The sequence below is a fragment of the Chlorocebus sabaeus genome, chromosome X, assembly GCF_047675955.1.
Source record: "Chlorocebus sabaeus isolate Y175 chromosome X, mChlSab1.0.hap1, whole genome shotgun sequence".
NCBI classification, from domain to species: Eukaryota; Metazoa; Chordata; class Mammalia; order Primates; family Cercopithecidae; genus Chlorocebus; species Chlorocebus sabaeus.
In genome coordinates, this window is record NC_132933.1 from 29,094,621 (window position 1) to 29,112,268 (window position 17,648).

At 37.4% G+C, this 17,648-nt stretch overlaps 1 protein-coding gene across 1 annotated transcript in view; it reads left to right on the forward strand.

Annotated features, from left to right (window-relative positions):
* The window catches only part of TENM1 (teneurin transmembrane protein 1), a 497,338-nt gene that overhangs the window by 339,598 nt on the left and 140,092 nt on the right, over positions 1–17,648 (forward strand). The window contains exons 15-16 of the mRNA XM_037988761.2: positions 4,765–5,026; positions 7,822–8,089. Of these exons, the coding sequence (XP_037844689.2) occupies positions 4,765–5,026; positions 7,822–8,089 (530 nt within the window). The remainder of the gene's footprint in view (positions 1–4,764; positions 5,027–7,821; positions 8,090–17,648) is intronic.

Sequence of the window (17,648 nt, forward strand, 5' to 3'; positions counted from 1 at the left end):
CATATATATATATATATAACTTCATTTCCTTTCAAATATTCTATAATCAGAGTTCTCTATTAATTCAAATGGGTCTTTCTCCCAATTAGATTGGATAATGGAATTTTGGTAGTGCACTCACCAGTAACTGGTGCCTAAAACTAGCCTCACCCTTGCTAACATCTTCAACCATATGCCATAAATTAAGAAATGAGTTATGTCTCTAAATAGAATATATCCTCTGAGCCATTTGACTTTGACTTCTCATGGAGGCCTGATAAACCCTCATTTTTTTAGCTTACATACAAAGGTTTCGGTGAATTATTTGATATTCGCACAAGAACCTAAAAGAATCTTGATACCTAAAGATTCTAAAAATGTTAGTGTCCAGTTTAGAGGGAACATTAAAGAGGGTAATCTTTGTTGTTACTTTTGTGTCTTTAGTTTTAAGGGAAATGCCCCAAGACTGTCCTCTGCTGAACTCACAGTGAGAACTGAGTTTATGTAGATGACAGATACTAGTCAGAATCCCCTCTAGAAATAACTCTCCTCAGGCTCCATAAAGGTGTAAGCATTCAAAATATGGTCCCCAAATGCCAACCAGACTGTTCCACTGTCATTTCTTAGACATAAAGTGACAGTGTGATGAGAGTTTCCATTTATATGTCTCTGTTTGTTGCTACCTCAGTTTGAGTAAGTACATTTCAAAAGTAGAAAATCATAAGAAAAATATACCTGAGGTCAAAAGAGTATAGAAAGGCTGAGATTAGCATCTAGATACCTAGTAGACAGAGTGTGATATGAGAGTTGCTGATAGGATCCTCCATGTCCAAATCTCAATCCCTCCAGTTGGCCACAGTGCTTATAATTCTCACCAATGGTATCACTGCTTTGGGTGAAGCTATCAGCTCTCTCAAAGTCCCCGCTGAATGCAAATGTCATGTGGAATGTAGAACTATTTACCCCCATTATCAATTACTTGCAAAAGTAAACTGACAAGTTTCCCTAAAGAACCAGGAAAGGTCTAGATCATGGGACCAAAGTAATTTATTCAAAGCAGGAGGAAGGATGGTGGTGAAAGACTGAGCCCTTTAAACGTATGAAGAGATTAGATACTCACATAGAGAAGGGCCTACTTAGCAGAAAAGAAAAAAGCCTATTCTAAAGGAAAGGTGAATGTTTATGAGTGTCTACTGTATGTTAGACACTTTCATGAATGTCTCTGTTTTCATCCTCACAACAACTATCTGAGGTAAATATCATTATTATCACCCTCCCCATTTGTTGTATGAGAAAACTTATCCAGATAATAAGATAGAGTTCAAGATTTAAACCCAAGTAATCTTGCTCTTTTCTTCTATGACTTACCACCTTCAACTTAGATATATAACCAGTACTCAGTAAAGTGTTGAAAGAGAACTATTTGTAAATAGTTCAGCTAATGATAAGCAAAACAGGTGAAGTGATGACATTCTTAGAAGGTTCTTGAGAAGCATTAATGGTCTCAAGAACTTTGTTCTGAAGACTAGAAGATGAAGAGAGGCTTCCCTTTGATTCTCCTCAAGGCAAAAGTTTGTTCATTTATGGATACCATGAAGCAGAGAGAGATAAGCAATTTGCATAGGTGTCAATAGCCTTCCATCTGTGGATAGGACTGGTTGGGCTTATGTGTTGACAACAATCTCCAAACAAATAAATCCTCTCCCTTGGGTCTTTTATATCCACTCTCATATGACTTAATAACCTGTTCTTAATGATCCATACAAATGGAGGTGTTTTGTGGTGGGAGAAATCCCAAAGAAGTAATCATTCAGAGAGCATTCTATTTGGCATTGGAAATGGTTTAGATGGATCTCTGGCCACAGTTCCACCTTCCATCTCCATGTCAATTAATGAGTCAGCCAGGCAGTGTTTACTGTGTATAACTGCAAGGTGGAAAGATGAGAAGCATATCAGTCAGGGCTTTCCAGGGAAACAAAATGACATAGATATAGATATTGATATTATTGTATTGAGAGAGTGATTTATTCCAAGGAATTTGCTTATAAGATTGTGGGGATTGGCAAGTCTGAAATCTGTCAGGCAGGCTGGAAGACTGGAAACTCTCAGGAAAGAGATGCAATGGTCTTAAGGCAGAATTTCTTCTTCCTCACAGAAACAGTTTTGCCCACCCACATTATCAAGGACCATCTCCTTTACTTAAATTCAACTGATTATAGATACTAACCACATCTCCAAAAGACCTCCATAGCAATTGATGTTTAATTGATGTTTCATTAAATAACTCAGAACTATAACCTAGCCAAGTAGAGATATAAAATGAACCATCATAAGAAGCCTAAAGGAAGTTCCAAGGAGACTCTAAAAATCAGTATCTGCTCATGGAGATAATCAAAAGCTGGCCTATAGTTCACTTGAACTACAAAAAAAGGAAAACATATGGCAAATGTAGTAGGACAATGGATCTGATTTGAGAAGAAAGGTAACAGTTGTTGAGTTCTTACTATATTCTTGACCCTTAATTCTTTATCTCATTTATTCATTTACAATAGCAGCTAAGAGATAGATTATAGAGGCTTCATTTTACTAGTGAGAAAACTGCATCTCAGGAAGGTTAAATAACTAGCCCAAAGACACAAAGTTAACAGGGCAGAGCTGGGATTCAAATCCAGATATATGTGAAACCAAACCCACATTCTTTTTACAAAACAAGATGCCTGGCCTGTCTGCGTAATCTTTCTAGAAGGACTGAATAAAAGATTTTTTTAAAAAGAGAGATAATAATTTCCGGGCACCTACGTTCTTATCTGGATAGTTTATTTAGTTTTCATGTTTGTGTTTGTTTTATGTTTTTAAATAAATAAGCACTTAAATTTTGAGTCAAGAATCAAGGTTTGGGTGAGGCATATAAACTTCCCCAAGGATACATACTTAAATCCACAAAGAAGGTGAACTAGAGGAAAGGTTTCTTGACAAGTAGTGTCAGATTTTCCCCACTACACTTGCCTTAAACTGCTCCCGTATTATTATGAATTCAGACCCTCTGTCTTAAACCATAAACCGTTTGGGTTTTCTTTAGTTCATACCTAGATTATTCTCTGTAGCTAACACAGTTCTTCAAATCCTCTTTTTGGAAACTGCCTTAATATAAAGCTACTTCACTGAAAAAGCAGCAATAAAAAACACGGTATTATCCATCCTTTGTTACTGTTCATTTATCTTTATCTGCAAAATTTCTGCAACAAAACACGATTGGTAATACTATAATAAATATAATAAATGTCATAAGAAGAGAGTGGTGAGATGTCCATAATTAAGTCTGATTCCCTATCAGGGCTTTTTATCATTGAAAAAGGGTTTTGCTGAAAGATCTTTTTTAATGCAGGCAATTGCTTACATCTCTCTCCTGTGGATTTAAGTTGCCTGGAATATTAAGGAACATCATATTGCCCTTTATCCATTTTTAACATAAAAATGATAATAATTTATCATTATCTTACTTTTTATATAGGAGTTTATGCTTTTCAAATGCTCTCAAGTACATCATCTCAAAGATGTCATTATACTTAAAAGAGAAGTAAGGTAGAACCATCTAGTGCAGAATAAAATGAAATCTGAATCTGTTCAGCTCCGATGCAATAGTCTTGTCATAGACCACATCTAGAGATAGACAGAGTCGGCTTACAGCAGAGGTAGTCTTGCTTTGTCATAGATAGAGAAGGAGTTGTTGGTGAAGTTGTGCAGGGTTCATTACAGGCTGTCTTACAAAAAGAAACCAAAAACCGTTGTGAAGCAAACCAGAGATCTTAAATCTGAGGTTCAAGTAGACTAGGAGGCCAAAGAGGGTAGTCAAATGTAGAGGGCTCAGTTGGGCATAGCTGAGTTCAAAGAAATTTTCCCTAACAATTGTCCTCTGCTGATGTCTTTCTCCAAATGCCATCTCAAAGACACTGTCTGGTTTCTGACATGATGTTTGTGACCCTGAACAAGATATTTAACCTTTTGGCTCCTTACTTTTCTTATGTTACATTACAAGATTTTTTGGAAAATGAATAATGCATCATTCTCAAAGATGCTGCTAAATGTTAGATGGTCATCTTTCTGTTATCTTTAGCACAAGGGGAGCAGCTGTGTCAGATTTGGCTTTGCAGAAATACATGCAGTGATTTTGTTTAAGACAGCGTTAAAATTAATTGGTTTACAGGCTGGGCGCAGTGGCTCACGCCTGTAATCTCAGCACTTTGGGAGGCTGAGGCGAGTGAATCACCTAAGGTCAGGAGTTCAAGAACAGCTTGACAAATATGGTGAAATCCCATCTCTATTAAAGAATACAAAAATTAGCCTGGCATAGTGGTATGCACCTGTAGTCCTAGCTACTCGGGAGGCTGAGACAGGAGAATCACTCGAACCCGGGAGGCGGAGGTTGTGGTGAGCCAAGATCACACCACTGCACTCCAGCCTGAGGTGACAGAGCAAGACTCCATCTCAAAAAAAAAAAAAAAAAAAAAAAAAAAAAAAAAAAAAAAACGGTTTACAAATTTCAAGGGAATATCAACTGGTGACATGGAATGTCTTCTTAGAAGACCGCTAGATAGTGAAAAGAGTAAAAAGAAGTCATCTATTGAATGAATATATTGCTAGAGAGAATTTATAAGATAGACAATATAAGTAGATATAGTTGAATCCCCCAAAAAAGGAAAGGGCACTGAAATTAACCTATTTTTTTAACTGGAATTTTTAAATTTTTCGTTTGATTGCAACTGTCTTATGTTTTTTCCTTCTCAGCTTTGACCTCGTAGCCATCGGTGGTATCTCCGTCATCTTAATCTTCAACCGATCACCTTTCCTGCCTGAGAAGAGGACACTCTGGTTGCCTTGGAATCAGTTTATTGTCGTGGAGAAAATCACCATGCAGAGAGTTGTATCAGACCCGCCATCCTGCGATATCTCCAACTTTATCAGCCCAAACCCTATTGTGCTTCCTTCACCACTCACATCATTTGGAGGGTCCTGTCCAGAGAGGGGAACTATTGTTCCTGAGCTGCAGGTGAGTATATTGGCCTTTGAATGTATAAAATAATAATATCATAGAATTGTCAACAGTGTATAATAGCTACATTCCTTTTCCTATTCTTGTTGCCATCCTTATAATGTGCTGCCCTTTATTTGTCAAGAGAAGTCTTCAAATGTTTTTCTGGCACATATTTTTTTTTTTTTTTCAATTTTCACTTTTATTTTATTTTTTTTTAATTAATTTATTATTATTATACTTTAAGTTGTAGGGTACCTGTGCATAACGTGCAGGTTTGTTACATATGTATACTTGTGCCATGTTGATGTGCTGCACCCATCAACTCGTCATTTACATCAGGTATAACACACATTTTTAACATAATTGGCCAGGGCATTAGAATGCTATCTGTGGCCATGGAACAGAACAAGATTAAGTAGCTTTCATAAGAATTAAACCCCAATCCTTGACCTAATAAACACTGTGCTCTAAGAACAAAGCTAGCTGGCTTATTAGTAATAACAGTATAATCCATGAGCTTGGACTGTTTGTGGTACTGAAATTAAAAATCCTTAAGAAATTGCATTTTTGAGCTGGGCATGGTGGCTCACGCCTGTAATCCCAGCACTTTGGGAGGCCGAGGTAGGGGGATCACCTGAGATTGAGAGTTCAAGACCAACCTGACCAACATGGAGAAACCCTGTCTCTACTAAAAATACAAAATTAGTCAGGTGTGGGTGTGCGTGCCTGTAATCCCAGCCACTCCAGAGGCTGAGGAAGGAGAATTGCTTGAACCCGGGAGAAGGAGGTTGCAATGAGCCAAGATCACACCATTGCACTCCAGCCTGGGCAACAAGAGTGAAACTCTGTCTCAAAAAAAAAAAGAAAAGAAAAGAAAAGAAGAAAAGAAAAAAAATTCTAGTTTTCTTCTATTGTCTAGTTTGTATCATTGTCATTATTCTTAGAAGACATGACAACTTCTCTTGTCTAGCTGTGTAAAATAAACATAGTTTTCAAGCCTGTGCGGTTTTGGTTTTTGTTTTTTTTTTCAAAAAAGCTTTGCTTCTGAGTGTTCAAGCTTTATAGTCAGGAGAAGACATTTTTGAACCTTGATATTTTAACATTCCTGAGAATTATTCTTTATTGAGCATTCAATATTGTCATTTCAATATTAAACCATTCAAACAACCATAGTACAATTCCCTCACCACATTATAGAAACATTTTAATGATAATTAAATGTGGAAGCACCAAAATGGACTCATAGGTCTTACAGATCCAGAAATCCAGAAGTAAATGCATGCTCCAAGATAGAATTGATTGTTCTTTCATCATAACACCACCCACCAGCTCTTAGCAGTACCCAGAGAATACCACTTAGGAAAGGCTCACACAAAAATACTGCCCTTCAGGAAAAGCAGTCCAAAGAGCTACCCCTTATCTTTTCCATTGCTCTTTGCTTAGAAAGGAAGAAAAAACAAGACAGTGTTTAATGAGTACATTTGATTTGTATACCAATCCCTTCACAGATGTCATTAGGAAGTATGGGTCTTCTTTCAGCACAAAAGTTTCCAGGCTTATCTAGGATTGCATGTTTTCTTAGGAAAATTAACTACTAAGTTGGTGAGTGTCATGCTATCCTCTATTGTACTTCTGTCACCATCTGAGAAGACAGCTGGTGGACAACCCTGGTATCAAATGGCTAATGTAGAGGGAGAAAAATTAGGCAAAGTGTACAAAAAAGGGATCGTGTCCTCAGAAACAGGAGAAAGACCAAAAATCCTGGACAATATGAGATACCATATGTTTAACAATCAGTTCTGCTATGTGCACAAGTTTGGAAAAGTAAGAGGGAACAAGGTTCTGAGGTAAAAATGAATAAAATCATGAAAATATCTACACTACTCATGTCACCTTAAGTGTATTGAATAGGATGGGCTTTTTCTTCAGAGGTCTTTTGAAAGATGAAAGTCATAGAACACATGATTCAGTTTTAGTTACCACCTTTGGTTATTTAACTTTATCTGTGGTGATAAGCAAACAAGTAATAGCGATTAATTAAAGAAGCCAAGTGGTATTTTTACTCTGAGACCAACGTTTAGTGTAAAATTTGCAGAGGAATTAGTGGGAGTTATTTGCTTCTCAGTCACAAGTGCCAACTTGGAGAAACTTGTTCCCAGCCATTGCTACATCCAGGCACAGAGAAATATGTAAGAAAAATCTGATTAAAAATTTGGCCTCAGGGTCATTTCAAAGCTCCAAAGAAAACGAATTTGATGGCATCAGTAAAGATTAATTCTAGGGAAACTATAATGTTTGTCATAAAATATCACTTGCTGGGCCTGCTTCTCAAGTTCTTCCTCTTAGAGAGCCTAGCCTGAATAAGGATTACACCAATGGTTTTATGATATACGACTTAACACCAAACAAGATTTTGTGTATGTTTATATAAGGAAAAGACCCCTTAATGGAGCCTATAGTACTGAATTGCTTGACATTCAGCGGTATGATCTTTTTCAACTCCTACTAAGCAGTTTTTGGAACACTATTGAAAAGCTGAAATTGTTCCTTACACAATCTTTCTTGGCATGGGAAAAAAATAAAAACAATCCTTAAGGTTGGGTCTTGTCTCCATTCAGGTTTTGTGCAAAATTCAAAACCTATTATTACACAGTCTCACAAAGATTCAAGAACAAATGCCTTGACATCGTTAGACCTGTTTAAGCTCTCTCCTTTGGCATGTTTCAAAGATAACTAAGCACACAATATCCTCATCTACCTGCGACCACTGACAAGAGCCTATTTGGCTTTTTTTATTATTATTATTTCAGGTTGTACAGGAGGAAATTCCCATTCCCTCCAGCTTTGTGAGGCTGAGTTACCTGAGCAGCCGCACCCCTGGATATAAAACCCTGCTACGGATCCTTCTGACACATTCAACAATTCCTGTCGGGATGATAAAAGTACACCTCACAGTAGCTGTGGAAGGGCGACTCACACAGAAGTGGTTTCCCGCCGCAGTTAATCTTGTCTACACGTTTGCTTGGAACAAGACCGACATCTATGGACAGAAGGTTTGGGGCCTGGCAGAGGCTTTGGGTACGTTGAACTAGTTATATGTAAATAGCAGTATTACATGCACAGAACAGAAAATACTTGTTGCGTGTTAATTTGTATTTGGAATAATTATTGATTTTCTTCTATTTAAAGGATCTAAGGCATTTTTCATTTAAACACTCCCTTGAGGCCAGTTTAGAGTTCCCTTTTGACACATTTTTGCTTCAACAAGATTTTAGTTCCCCTTTCATGATGGCTGCATACCAATGGAATCACGCAATATCTGACTTGTAACTGTCACCAGAGCCGAATGCTGCCTTCTAAATGTGACCTTTGGTGTGGCGTTCTATAGGCCATGTTTTTGGATTTGACGTTTAGACTGTCATTTCTACTTAGAAACTACAAAATTCTAACTTATAGCCATCTCCACTTATTATCTTTTATGTCTCAGATGGTTAGACTTCATTAACTTGTTACCTCTTCAGGTTAAATAAAAAGTCATCCTGCCTTCCTATTCCTTTTGATTTTCTGTAATCTCAAGACTTTAAAACCTAGCATCTTATAGATAGGAGGGACCTGAAGAGGCCCTTTGGGCCTGTGGTTTTCAGATACTTATTTCTCCCAGACATATGACATTTTTTTAAAATGAGGCAGAGATAGATTTGCCAATGTTTTATATTGTCAAGTAAGAATATTTTTAAAAGAACTTACTATAATATACTATTCCTACCACTACCATAATTTCATAAATGAGGGATAACTTAATAGCAGAAAAGAAAAAATAGCCTGTTTTAAGAAATGATGGCAAGCAATCGAACCCTGACAATCAGAGTGAGATAGACTAACACCAAAGTCTTTATCTATGTCACTCTGTAGAAAACAGAGAAACCTTTCTAAGGAACTTGATACAGGTTTGTAGATCTGCAGTTTGGGAGCCTTTGATCCTTGTACCTTCAGGCAGTAGCTCATGTAAATCACCCTTGGACAGATGAGAAGATTATTTTAAAGTTCTCCAAAAGAGATATTTAGACATCCTCCCTTGGAAGTGTCTGTCATGATATAATTCCCATAGAGCTGAACTATATTTCTTTGACCATAGTATGTCAATTTTCTCTTCCCAGAGGGAGAGAGAGTGAGAGAGAGAGAGAGAGAGAGACAGAGAGAGACAGAGAGAGACAGAGACAGAGGGAGAGAGAGACTGATGACTCTTCTCTGCCCAAGAGACCCTCATATATTTAAATAATTCACTCATTTGTGTTGGACTTTACTGGAAAGCAAGGAATGTGGATGGGTTCATATTTCCTCAGTAAATGGGAAATTATTGTAAAGACACACAAGAAAATAAGAAAGTACAGGAAATACCATCAGTAGCCTCACAAGCAGGCCTCAAACTTATAGCCTTGTTCAGGACGCATTGCATTTCTAGAAGGTCAGCATCTGCTCCATCAACTTAAACCCAGTTCAAGTTTTTTCCAAGTCCACTGATTCCCACAGTGGTGACTCAGCCATACTTAAGACTGACTTCATCTCTCCTCCTGCCATACTAACTACCCTCCTTCTCTCTCTCAGCTCTTCACATTCTATGTGGTCTGCTAACTTGCAGTGTATCTTGCATTCAGGTTCCTCTTAGAGAAAATATTGTATTGTGTCAGCCATTTACTGTGCAGTCCAGGACACCCTTGTAAGGCAGAACTTTAGCATTAGGCTACCATGAAAGTTGCTGACCAGCCTACAGAGTCCTGCTTAATTCCTATTCTATTAGTGTAGTGGTTATGAGAACAACTCTGGAGCCAGCCTCCTTCCCTGGGTTCAAATCATTCCTTCTCTACTTGCGAGCTATGTGACATTGGATAAATTACTTAATCTCCAAATGCCACAGTTTCTCCATCTATAAAGTGATTATCATAAAGATTATGTTACTCATTGGTTTGTTATGATATGATGATTAAATGAGGTGAGTAACATAAAGTGCTTGGCACATCATAAGCATTCAACAAATGTCAGTTGCTGGTATTGCTTTTTTTCAGTTTTGTTGTGGCCAGGGTACTGTGATCACATAGTATAAAGCATGGAGTCTATGCAGGTATTTGTTGCCTCAGCTTCTCTAAGAATGGTGTTGTGAGTATAACAGGCAGGCACTTTGTGCTACTTACTCTCCATTTCCCCTCCCTGCCCCACCCCACCCCTCCACCCCCCACAAACACACACACATAATCTCTTTTCTGTCCTTCTCTGTGCTCTGAGAGGCTGGTTTCCATGGACTGCTTTCCCTGAACTCCTTGCTCTTTAACTTCCCACTTGATTTGCTCAATGAGTGGCACCATCTGGAGACTGTAGAACGAGAACAAGGTCAGGGTATTTATCCCTCTTTCTGCTTTACTGCAGACTACATTAGACAATAGCAGCTCCTGTCTAGTAGCACCTCCTCCAAATCCCCATGCTCTATCTTGCCTTCTGTATCATCACTCCCTCCTCTTCCCCCTACAAGCCCGGAAAGTTTACCAGTTATGCCAGTGCTTAGGTGGCTCTCCCTTCCTTGATAATTCTCTTAACTCTGCCCATGCCTTAATTCAAACTCTCTGCAGTGAACATTTACAAGTGCGACATCTCATTCTTGCTGAGACCCTCACCGAATCATACTCAAAGTCTCTAATTCTCTTCTCCATGATATTATCCTACAGCATTTCCTTCACTAGGCAGATAATCCAAAATTCCTCTAATTTTTCTCTATAGGTCCTTATTTTCCAATTATTTTAATTAACTTATTTTTAAACTTTTATTTTGGGTTCATGGGTATGTGTGTAGGCTTGTTATATAGGTAAATTCGTGTCACAGGGTTTGTGGTACAGATTGTTTTGGCACCCATTTACTAAGCCTAGTACCCAGTAGTCATTTTTTCTGCTCCTTTCCCTCCTCCCAGCCTCCACCCTTAAATAGGCCCCAGTGTCTGTTGTTCCCCTCTTTGTGTCCATGAGTTGTCATCATTTAGCTCCCACTTATAAGAGAGAACATGCGGTATTTGGTTTTCTGTTTCTGTGTTAGTTTGCTAAGAATAATAACCTCCAGCTCCATCCATGTTTCCTCGAAAGACACGATGTCATTCTTTTTTATGGCTGTACGGTATTCCATGGTATATAATTACCACATATTTTTTATCCAATCTGTCATTGATGGGTATTTAGGGTGATTCCACGTCTTTGCTATTGTGAATAGTGCTGCAATGAACATTTGTGTGCATGTGTCTTTATGGTAGAATGGTTTATATTCCTATCCAAAGAATAAGATTTCTGGGTCGAATGGCAATTCTGTTTTTAGGTCTTTCAGGAATTGACACACTGCTTTCCACAATGGCTGAACTAATTTATGCTCCCACCAACATTGTTTAATTGTTCCCTTTTCTCTACAACCTCGCCAACATCTATTATTTTTTGACTTTTTTAAAATTTGCATTTCTCTAATGATGGGTGATATTGAGTTTTTTTAATATGCTATTGGCCACATATATGTCTTCTTTTAAAAAGCATCTGTTCGTGCCCCTTGCCTACTTTTTAATAGGGTTGTTAATTTTTTTCTTATTAATTTGTTTAAGTTCCTTATAGATGCTGGATATTAGACATTTGTTAGACGCATAGTTTGCAAGTATTTTCTCCTATTCTTTAGGTTATCTGTTTACTCTGTTGATAGTTTCTTTTGCTGTGCATAAGCTGTTAAATTTTATTAGATCCCGTTTGTCAATTTTTGCTTTTGTTGTGATTGCTTTTGGTGTCTTCCTCATGAAATCTTTGTCTGTTGCTATGTCCAAAATGGTATTACCTCAATTGTCTTCCAGGGTTTTTATAGTTTTGGGTTTTACACCTAAGTCTTTAATCCATCTTGAGTTGATTTCTGTATATGGTGTAAGTAAGGGGTCCAGTTTCAATCTTCTGTATATGGCTAGCCAGTTATTGCAGCACTGTTTTTTGAATAGGGAGTCCTTTCCCTGTTGCTTGTTTTTGTCAGCTTTGTTGAAGATCAGGTGGTTGTAGATGTGTGACCTTATTTCTGGGCTCTCTATTCTGTTCCATTGGTCTGTGTGTCTGTTTTTATACCAGTACCATGCTGTTTTAGTCACTGTAACACTGTAGTATAGTTTGAGGTTGAGTAATGTGAGGCCTCCAACATTTTTTCTTTTTGTTTAGGATTGCCTTGGTTATTTAGGCTTTTTTTGTGGTTCCATATGAATTTTAGAGTATATTTTTTCTAATTTTGTGAAGAATGTCATTGGTAGTTTGATAGAAATAGCATTGAATCTGTAAATTGCTTTCGGTGGTATGGTCATTTTTACGATATTGATGCTTCTTATCCATGAGCATAGAATGTTTTTCTGTTTGTTTATGTTATCTCAGATTTATCTGAGCAGTGTTTTGTAATTCTCTTTGAGAGATTTTTCACCTCCCTGGTTAACCGTATTCCTAGGTATTTTATTCTTCTTGTGAGTATTGTGAATGAAAGTGTGTTCCTGATTTGGCTCTCAGCTTGGCTGTTATTGGTATATGGGAATGCTAGTGATTTTTGTACATTGATTTTGTATCCTGAAACTTTGCTGAAGCTATCAGCTAAAGGAGCTTTGGGGCCAAATCTATGGGGATTTCTAGATATAGAATCATGTTATTTGCTAACAGGATAGTTTGACTTCCTATCTTCCTATTTGGATGCCCTTTATTTCTTTTTCTTGCTGTATTCCTCTGGCCAGGACTTCCAATGCCATGTTGAATAGGACTGATGAGAGAGGGCATCCTTGTTTTGTGCCAGTTTTCAAGAGGAATGCTTCCAGGTTTTGCCCATTCAGTAAGATGTTGGCTATAGGTTTGTCATGGACGGCTCTTACTATTTTGAGCTATGTTCCTTCAATATCTAGTTTGTAATAGATAGTTTTTAACATGAATGCATGTTGAATTTTATCAAAGCCATTTATGCATCTATTGAGATAATCCAGTGGTTTTTTTCTCTAGTTCCGTTTATGTGATGAATCACATTTATTAATTTGAGTATGTTGAACCAACTTTACATCCCAGGGATGAAGTATACTTGATCATAGTGGATTAGCTTTTTGAAGTGCTGCTGGATTCAGTTTGGAAGTATTTTTTTAAAGGATTTTTGCATCAATATTCATCAGGGATATTGACCTGAAGTTTTCTTTTCTGTTGTGTCTCTGCCAGATTTTGGTATCAGGATGATGCTGGCCTCATAGAATGAGTTGAGGGGGAGGAGTCCCTCCTCAATTTTTTGGAATAATTCTGGTGGGAATGGTACCAGCTGTTATTTGTACATCTGCTAGAATTTTGCTATGAATCCACCTGGTCCTGGGTTTTTTTGTTGGTTGGTTGGTTGATTGGTAGGCTATTTATTACTGATTCTGTTTCAGAGCTCATTATTGGTCTGTTCAGGGAATCAATTTCTTCCTGGTTCAGTCTTGGGAAGGTGTATGTGCCCATGAATTTATTAATCTCTTCCTAGGTGTTCATAGTATTTTCTGATGGTTATTTACATTTCTGTGGAGTCAGTGGTAATATCCCCTTTGTTGTTTCTAGTTGTGTTTATTTGGACCTTCTCTCTTTTCTTCTTTATTAATCTAGCTAGTGGCCTATCTTACTAATTTTTCAAAAAACCAACACCTGAATTTGTTGATCTTTTAAATAGTTTTTCATATTTTCTAATTCTTTATGATCATCCTTAGACCCCAGCTAGGTTTTGAGGGGTTGTTTTTGTTTTTGTTTTTTGCTTTTTTTCTAAAATCATGACACTTAGAAATTTACCCAGTCCTCTCATGAAGAACTGACCAGTACAGCATCTAGTAGTCATTTCTTGCTAGAGTTCACATAAATGCAGCTCAACTTCATTTTTTTTAAATAACAGGCTTATTGAGGTATAATTCATAGACCATAAAGTTCACTCACTTAAAGTGTACAATTCATTGGTTTTTAGTATTTTCACAAGGTTATACAACTACCACCAATATCTAATTCCAGAACATTTTCATCATCACTCCACGAAGTAGCCCCATACACATTAGCAGTCCCCACTCCTCCCTCCCCCAAGTCCTAGAATCTGCTCATCTCCATTTTGTCTATATGGATTTATCTGTTCTGGATATTTGAAACACATAGAATCATATAATATGTGGTCTTTTGTGTCTGGCTTGCTTTTCGTGGCATAATGTTTTCAAAAGATCCATATTCTGACAATGGTAAAACTTCTGAACAGTTGGTAGAATGAAGTTGGAGAATCTACTACTCTGAAGATGGATTGTAAGCTCTGTAAGAACACAGTAGATGATAAATAGTTCAGATAATAAATGAATGGAAACAAATAGGATCAAATATGCAACCATTGAGCTGATACCTTAATATTTATGATTAAATCTAAATAAACAAAGAAGGAAATGGAAATGTCTATTTGTACTCCTGGTGATATTTTATAATCACTTAACTGATATGGGAAGAAATAGACTCAATTTTGCACCAGCAACAGTGCTGTATCTGACACTTTTCAGATTTGCTTCAAATTCAGAAATACTAGTATAGCTATTTGGTAGGCAGAATAATAGCCACCCCCACAAAGATGTCCATCCTTGGAAACTATGAATATGTTATGTTGCGTGCCAAAAGAGAATTAAGCTTATAGAAGAAATTAAGATTGTTAACTTCTGATTTGAGATTGGAGATTATCCTGGTCTATCTGGGTAGGCTCAATTTGTCATAAGGGTCCTTATAAGTAGAGAAGGGAGCGGAAGGGGAGGTCAGAGTTACATGAGGATATAACTATGGAAGAAAGGCACAGAGAAATGCAACATTGCTGGCTTTGAAGATGAGGGAAGAGAGCCACAGACTAAGGCATGTAAGCAGCTACTAGAAACTGGAAAAGGCAAAGAAATGGATTTTCCCTTAGAGCCTCTGGAAAGGAACTCAGCCCTACTGATACCTTGATTTTTGCTCAGTGAGACCCATTTGAGAATTCTGACCTCCATAACTGCAAGATGGTTTTTCTTGTTTGAAGCTTTTAAGTGTTTGGTAATTTGTTACAGCAGAGATTGGAAACTAATATAAGATATGATCGGCATTCATGCAGTCCAGTTAGAGCAAGGATTTTGGTTAAAACTGTGACTAGAAAGGTCTCCCACTCTTTTTCCTCCCATGCCAGTTAAATATGAATCTGTGGTCCACTCACTTCTGGGTGATGGAGAAAGAAGGGTTCAGGTTTAAACAAGCTGAATTTAAAGTGATGGTGAATATCTAAATTAATTTGAAATGTGGGACTCTTGTTTTCCATGTAGCTCGGCTGTTGGGAATTGGTGTAATCTCTAAGGGCTAGAATATCACAGGAGAAGAATAGAGTGTTGAGGGACAGCAAAAATGAGAAAAGAAATGCTTGAGATCCTAGGACATACCACCATTTTTTGTAAGGAAACAGACTTTGCAACTGAGGGATAATACCAGAGTGAGTAAATTAAAAACAGGGGTTGTATGAACTCCTTCCTTGGAGAAGTATCAGTGGTAACCGATAAGATTGATTAATCCAAGTACAATATTGATCAAGTAGAAGAAGAGTAAAATCATCCCCAGGGTTCCAGTACAAAAGCCACAATCACTAGTTCATCTGGCTTAAAGATTTTGTTGTCTGATACACAGACAAGCCTCCCCTGCTAAAAACTCCATGTGAGCGTTTTAAATAATTTGGACTTAGTGCTTTATTCTTTGATTCTAAATAAAGTACGATGTCTGGAAATCATTGTATTTTATTTAGTTTCTTTCCCAACTCTGCTGCTTGCAAAACAATGTAAAAAAAAAAAAAAATCATTACTGTTAAGTTCACAGGGCTGTTAAAATTCTAGAGATGGCTTATTTAATTTGACAAACTGGCTTGTTCAGGGGCTCTGATCTGCATCCATTATGTGAATTTTGTCAAAATAATTCCCGATGTCCGCCTGTGTCTGCTTACATTATCAATATGTAATAATGTATTCTGCCTCATCTTTATTTTAATTAAATTATATTGCAGCAGTTTGGAGTCCTGGAAGTTCAGGAAATCAGCCATCCACTGTTAGTAGCTCTGCCATAAACAGTTCTATTTTTCTTCAAGGTTATTGGCAACAACAATTGCATAATTATTTAGTACAGTAGTTTGGCAACAAAGAATGGTGTTTCTGGGAGGACTACACTTCCTAAAGGTTCACGACACATAGGAGTCTCTCTAAATTGTGTTAGAGAGAAACAGGGGACCATTAATAGTAATAGGTGCTAAGCTATGGTTGCTTTGTGCACACAAAACATTCCTGAAAATGATGCTTTAGCATTCATAAATTTCCCTTCAGTAAAACCTAAGCAGGTTGGGCAGCCACAAAAATAGCATCCACTGAATATTTTAATAACAAATGGGTAGTGCTTTACAATTTGCAAACTACTTTCACATACATTATCTCATTTTAATCCTTATAACATTCCTGCCTGGTAGGCATGGCAGAATTAGTATGATCTTCATGTTGCAGAGGGGAGGGTCAGAAAGAAAAGTAACTAGCCTAGAGTCCTGTACAGAGCAGGGATTCAAACTCGGGTCTCCCAGTCCTGAGTTCTGTATGCCTTTCACTGCTGCCTCTCCTCACTAAAGTAACCAACCCACCTTACTGAGTACCCAATTCAACGCCCCAGTGGTTTTCTGTCAGAGAAGCTAACAGATATAATAATCTTTCATCATTTCTCCCCACTCATGAATTCATAATCGTTAACTGAGAGCAGGGCTGTTTTATCCATTCAACTGTATAGGCACAGTGCCAAGGATATGAGTTTTTCAAGGACCTACAAAATGTTTGCTACCTAAAAAACAAGTTTATTGTCACCAGAAGATGAAAAGGAAATGCGAAAATCAACATTAATAAATGTTTAAATAAGTGTCTGAAAAAAGGAGCATCATGTCAGCTTGTGAACTACAACTCAATTTTCATCCTTACATATGAAATATGTTTAATGTAGGATATAAGTTGTATACATTTTAATATATCTTATAAGATATAAGATAGCATTTCCAAAAGTGAGAGTTCCTACCAAGGTTTTCAAATGGCCTTCACTAATACTTTCATAAGCAAGTGGTCTTGTGCCCATTTCAAACTGCTGGTCACGCCCATTAGTAGATTGTGAAATCTATTTGGTGAGTCAATCAGCACTTTTGTTTTGAAAAATTGAATAGAATGTGATGGAATATAATAGAACCGAAGTGAGCAGAATTAAATAGAACATACCAGAATGTGATGCTGCAAAGACAGTATTGTCTTGGAAAATTTTGTTTCGCACGTGTGTGTGTGTATCTCCCCACGTGGATGCTGGGTCACAATTAATAAATTGTGTTTCTTATCATGACTTTCAGACCTGAAAGTTTGAAAGCCATTGGTAAGATGATAAGCCCAGAAACAGAAAAATTAAATGACTTATCAAACCATGTGACTTATTTTCCAGATCAGCATTTATGACTGTTCTTGTCTTCTGGTCCCCTCTATCAACCCATATCAGAGGGGACTATGGAGGTATCCTTTCAATATTGGGTGACCACATAATTTATCATTCAAACCAGA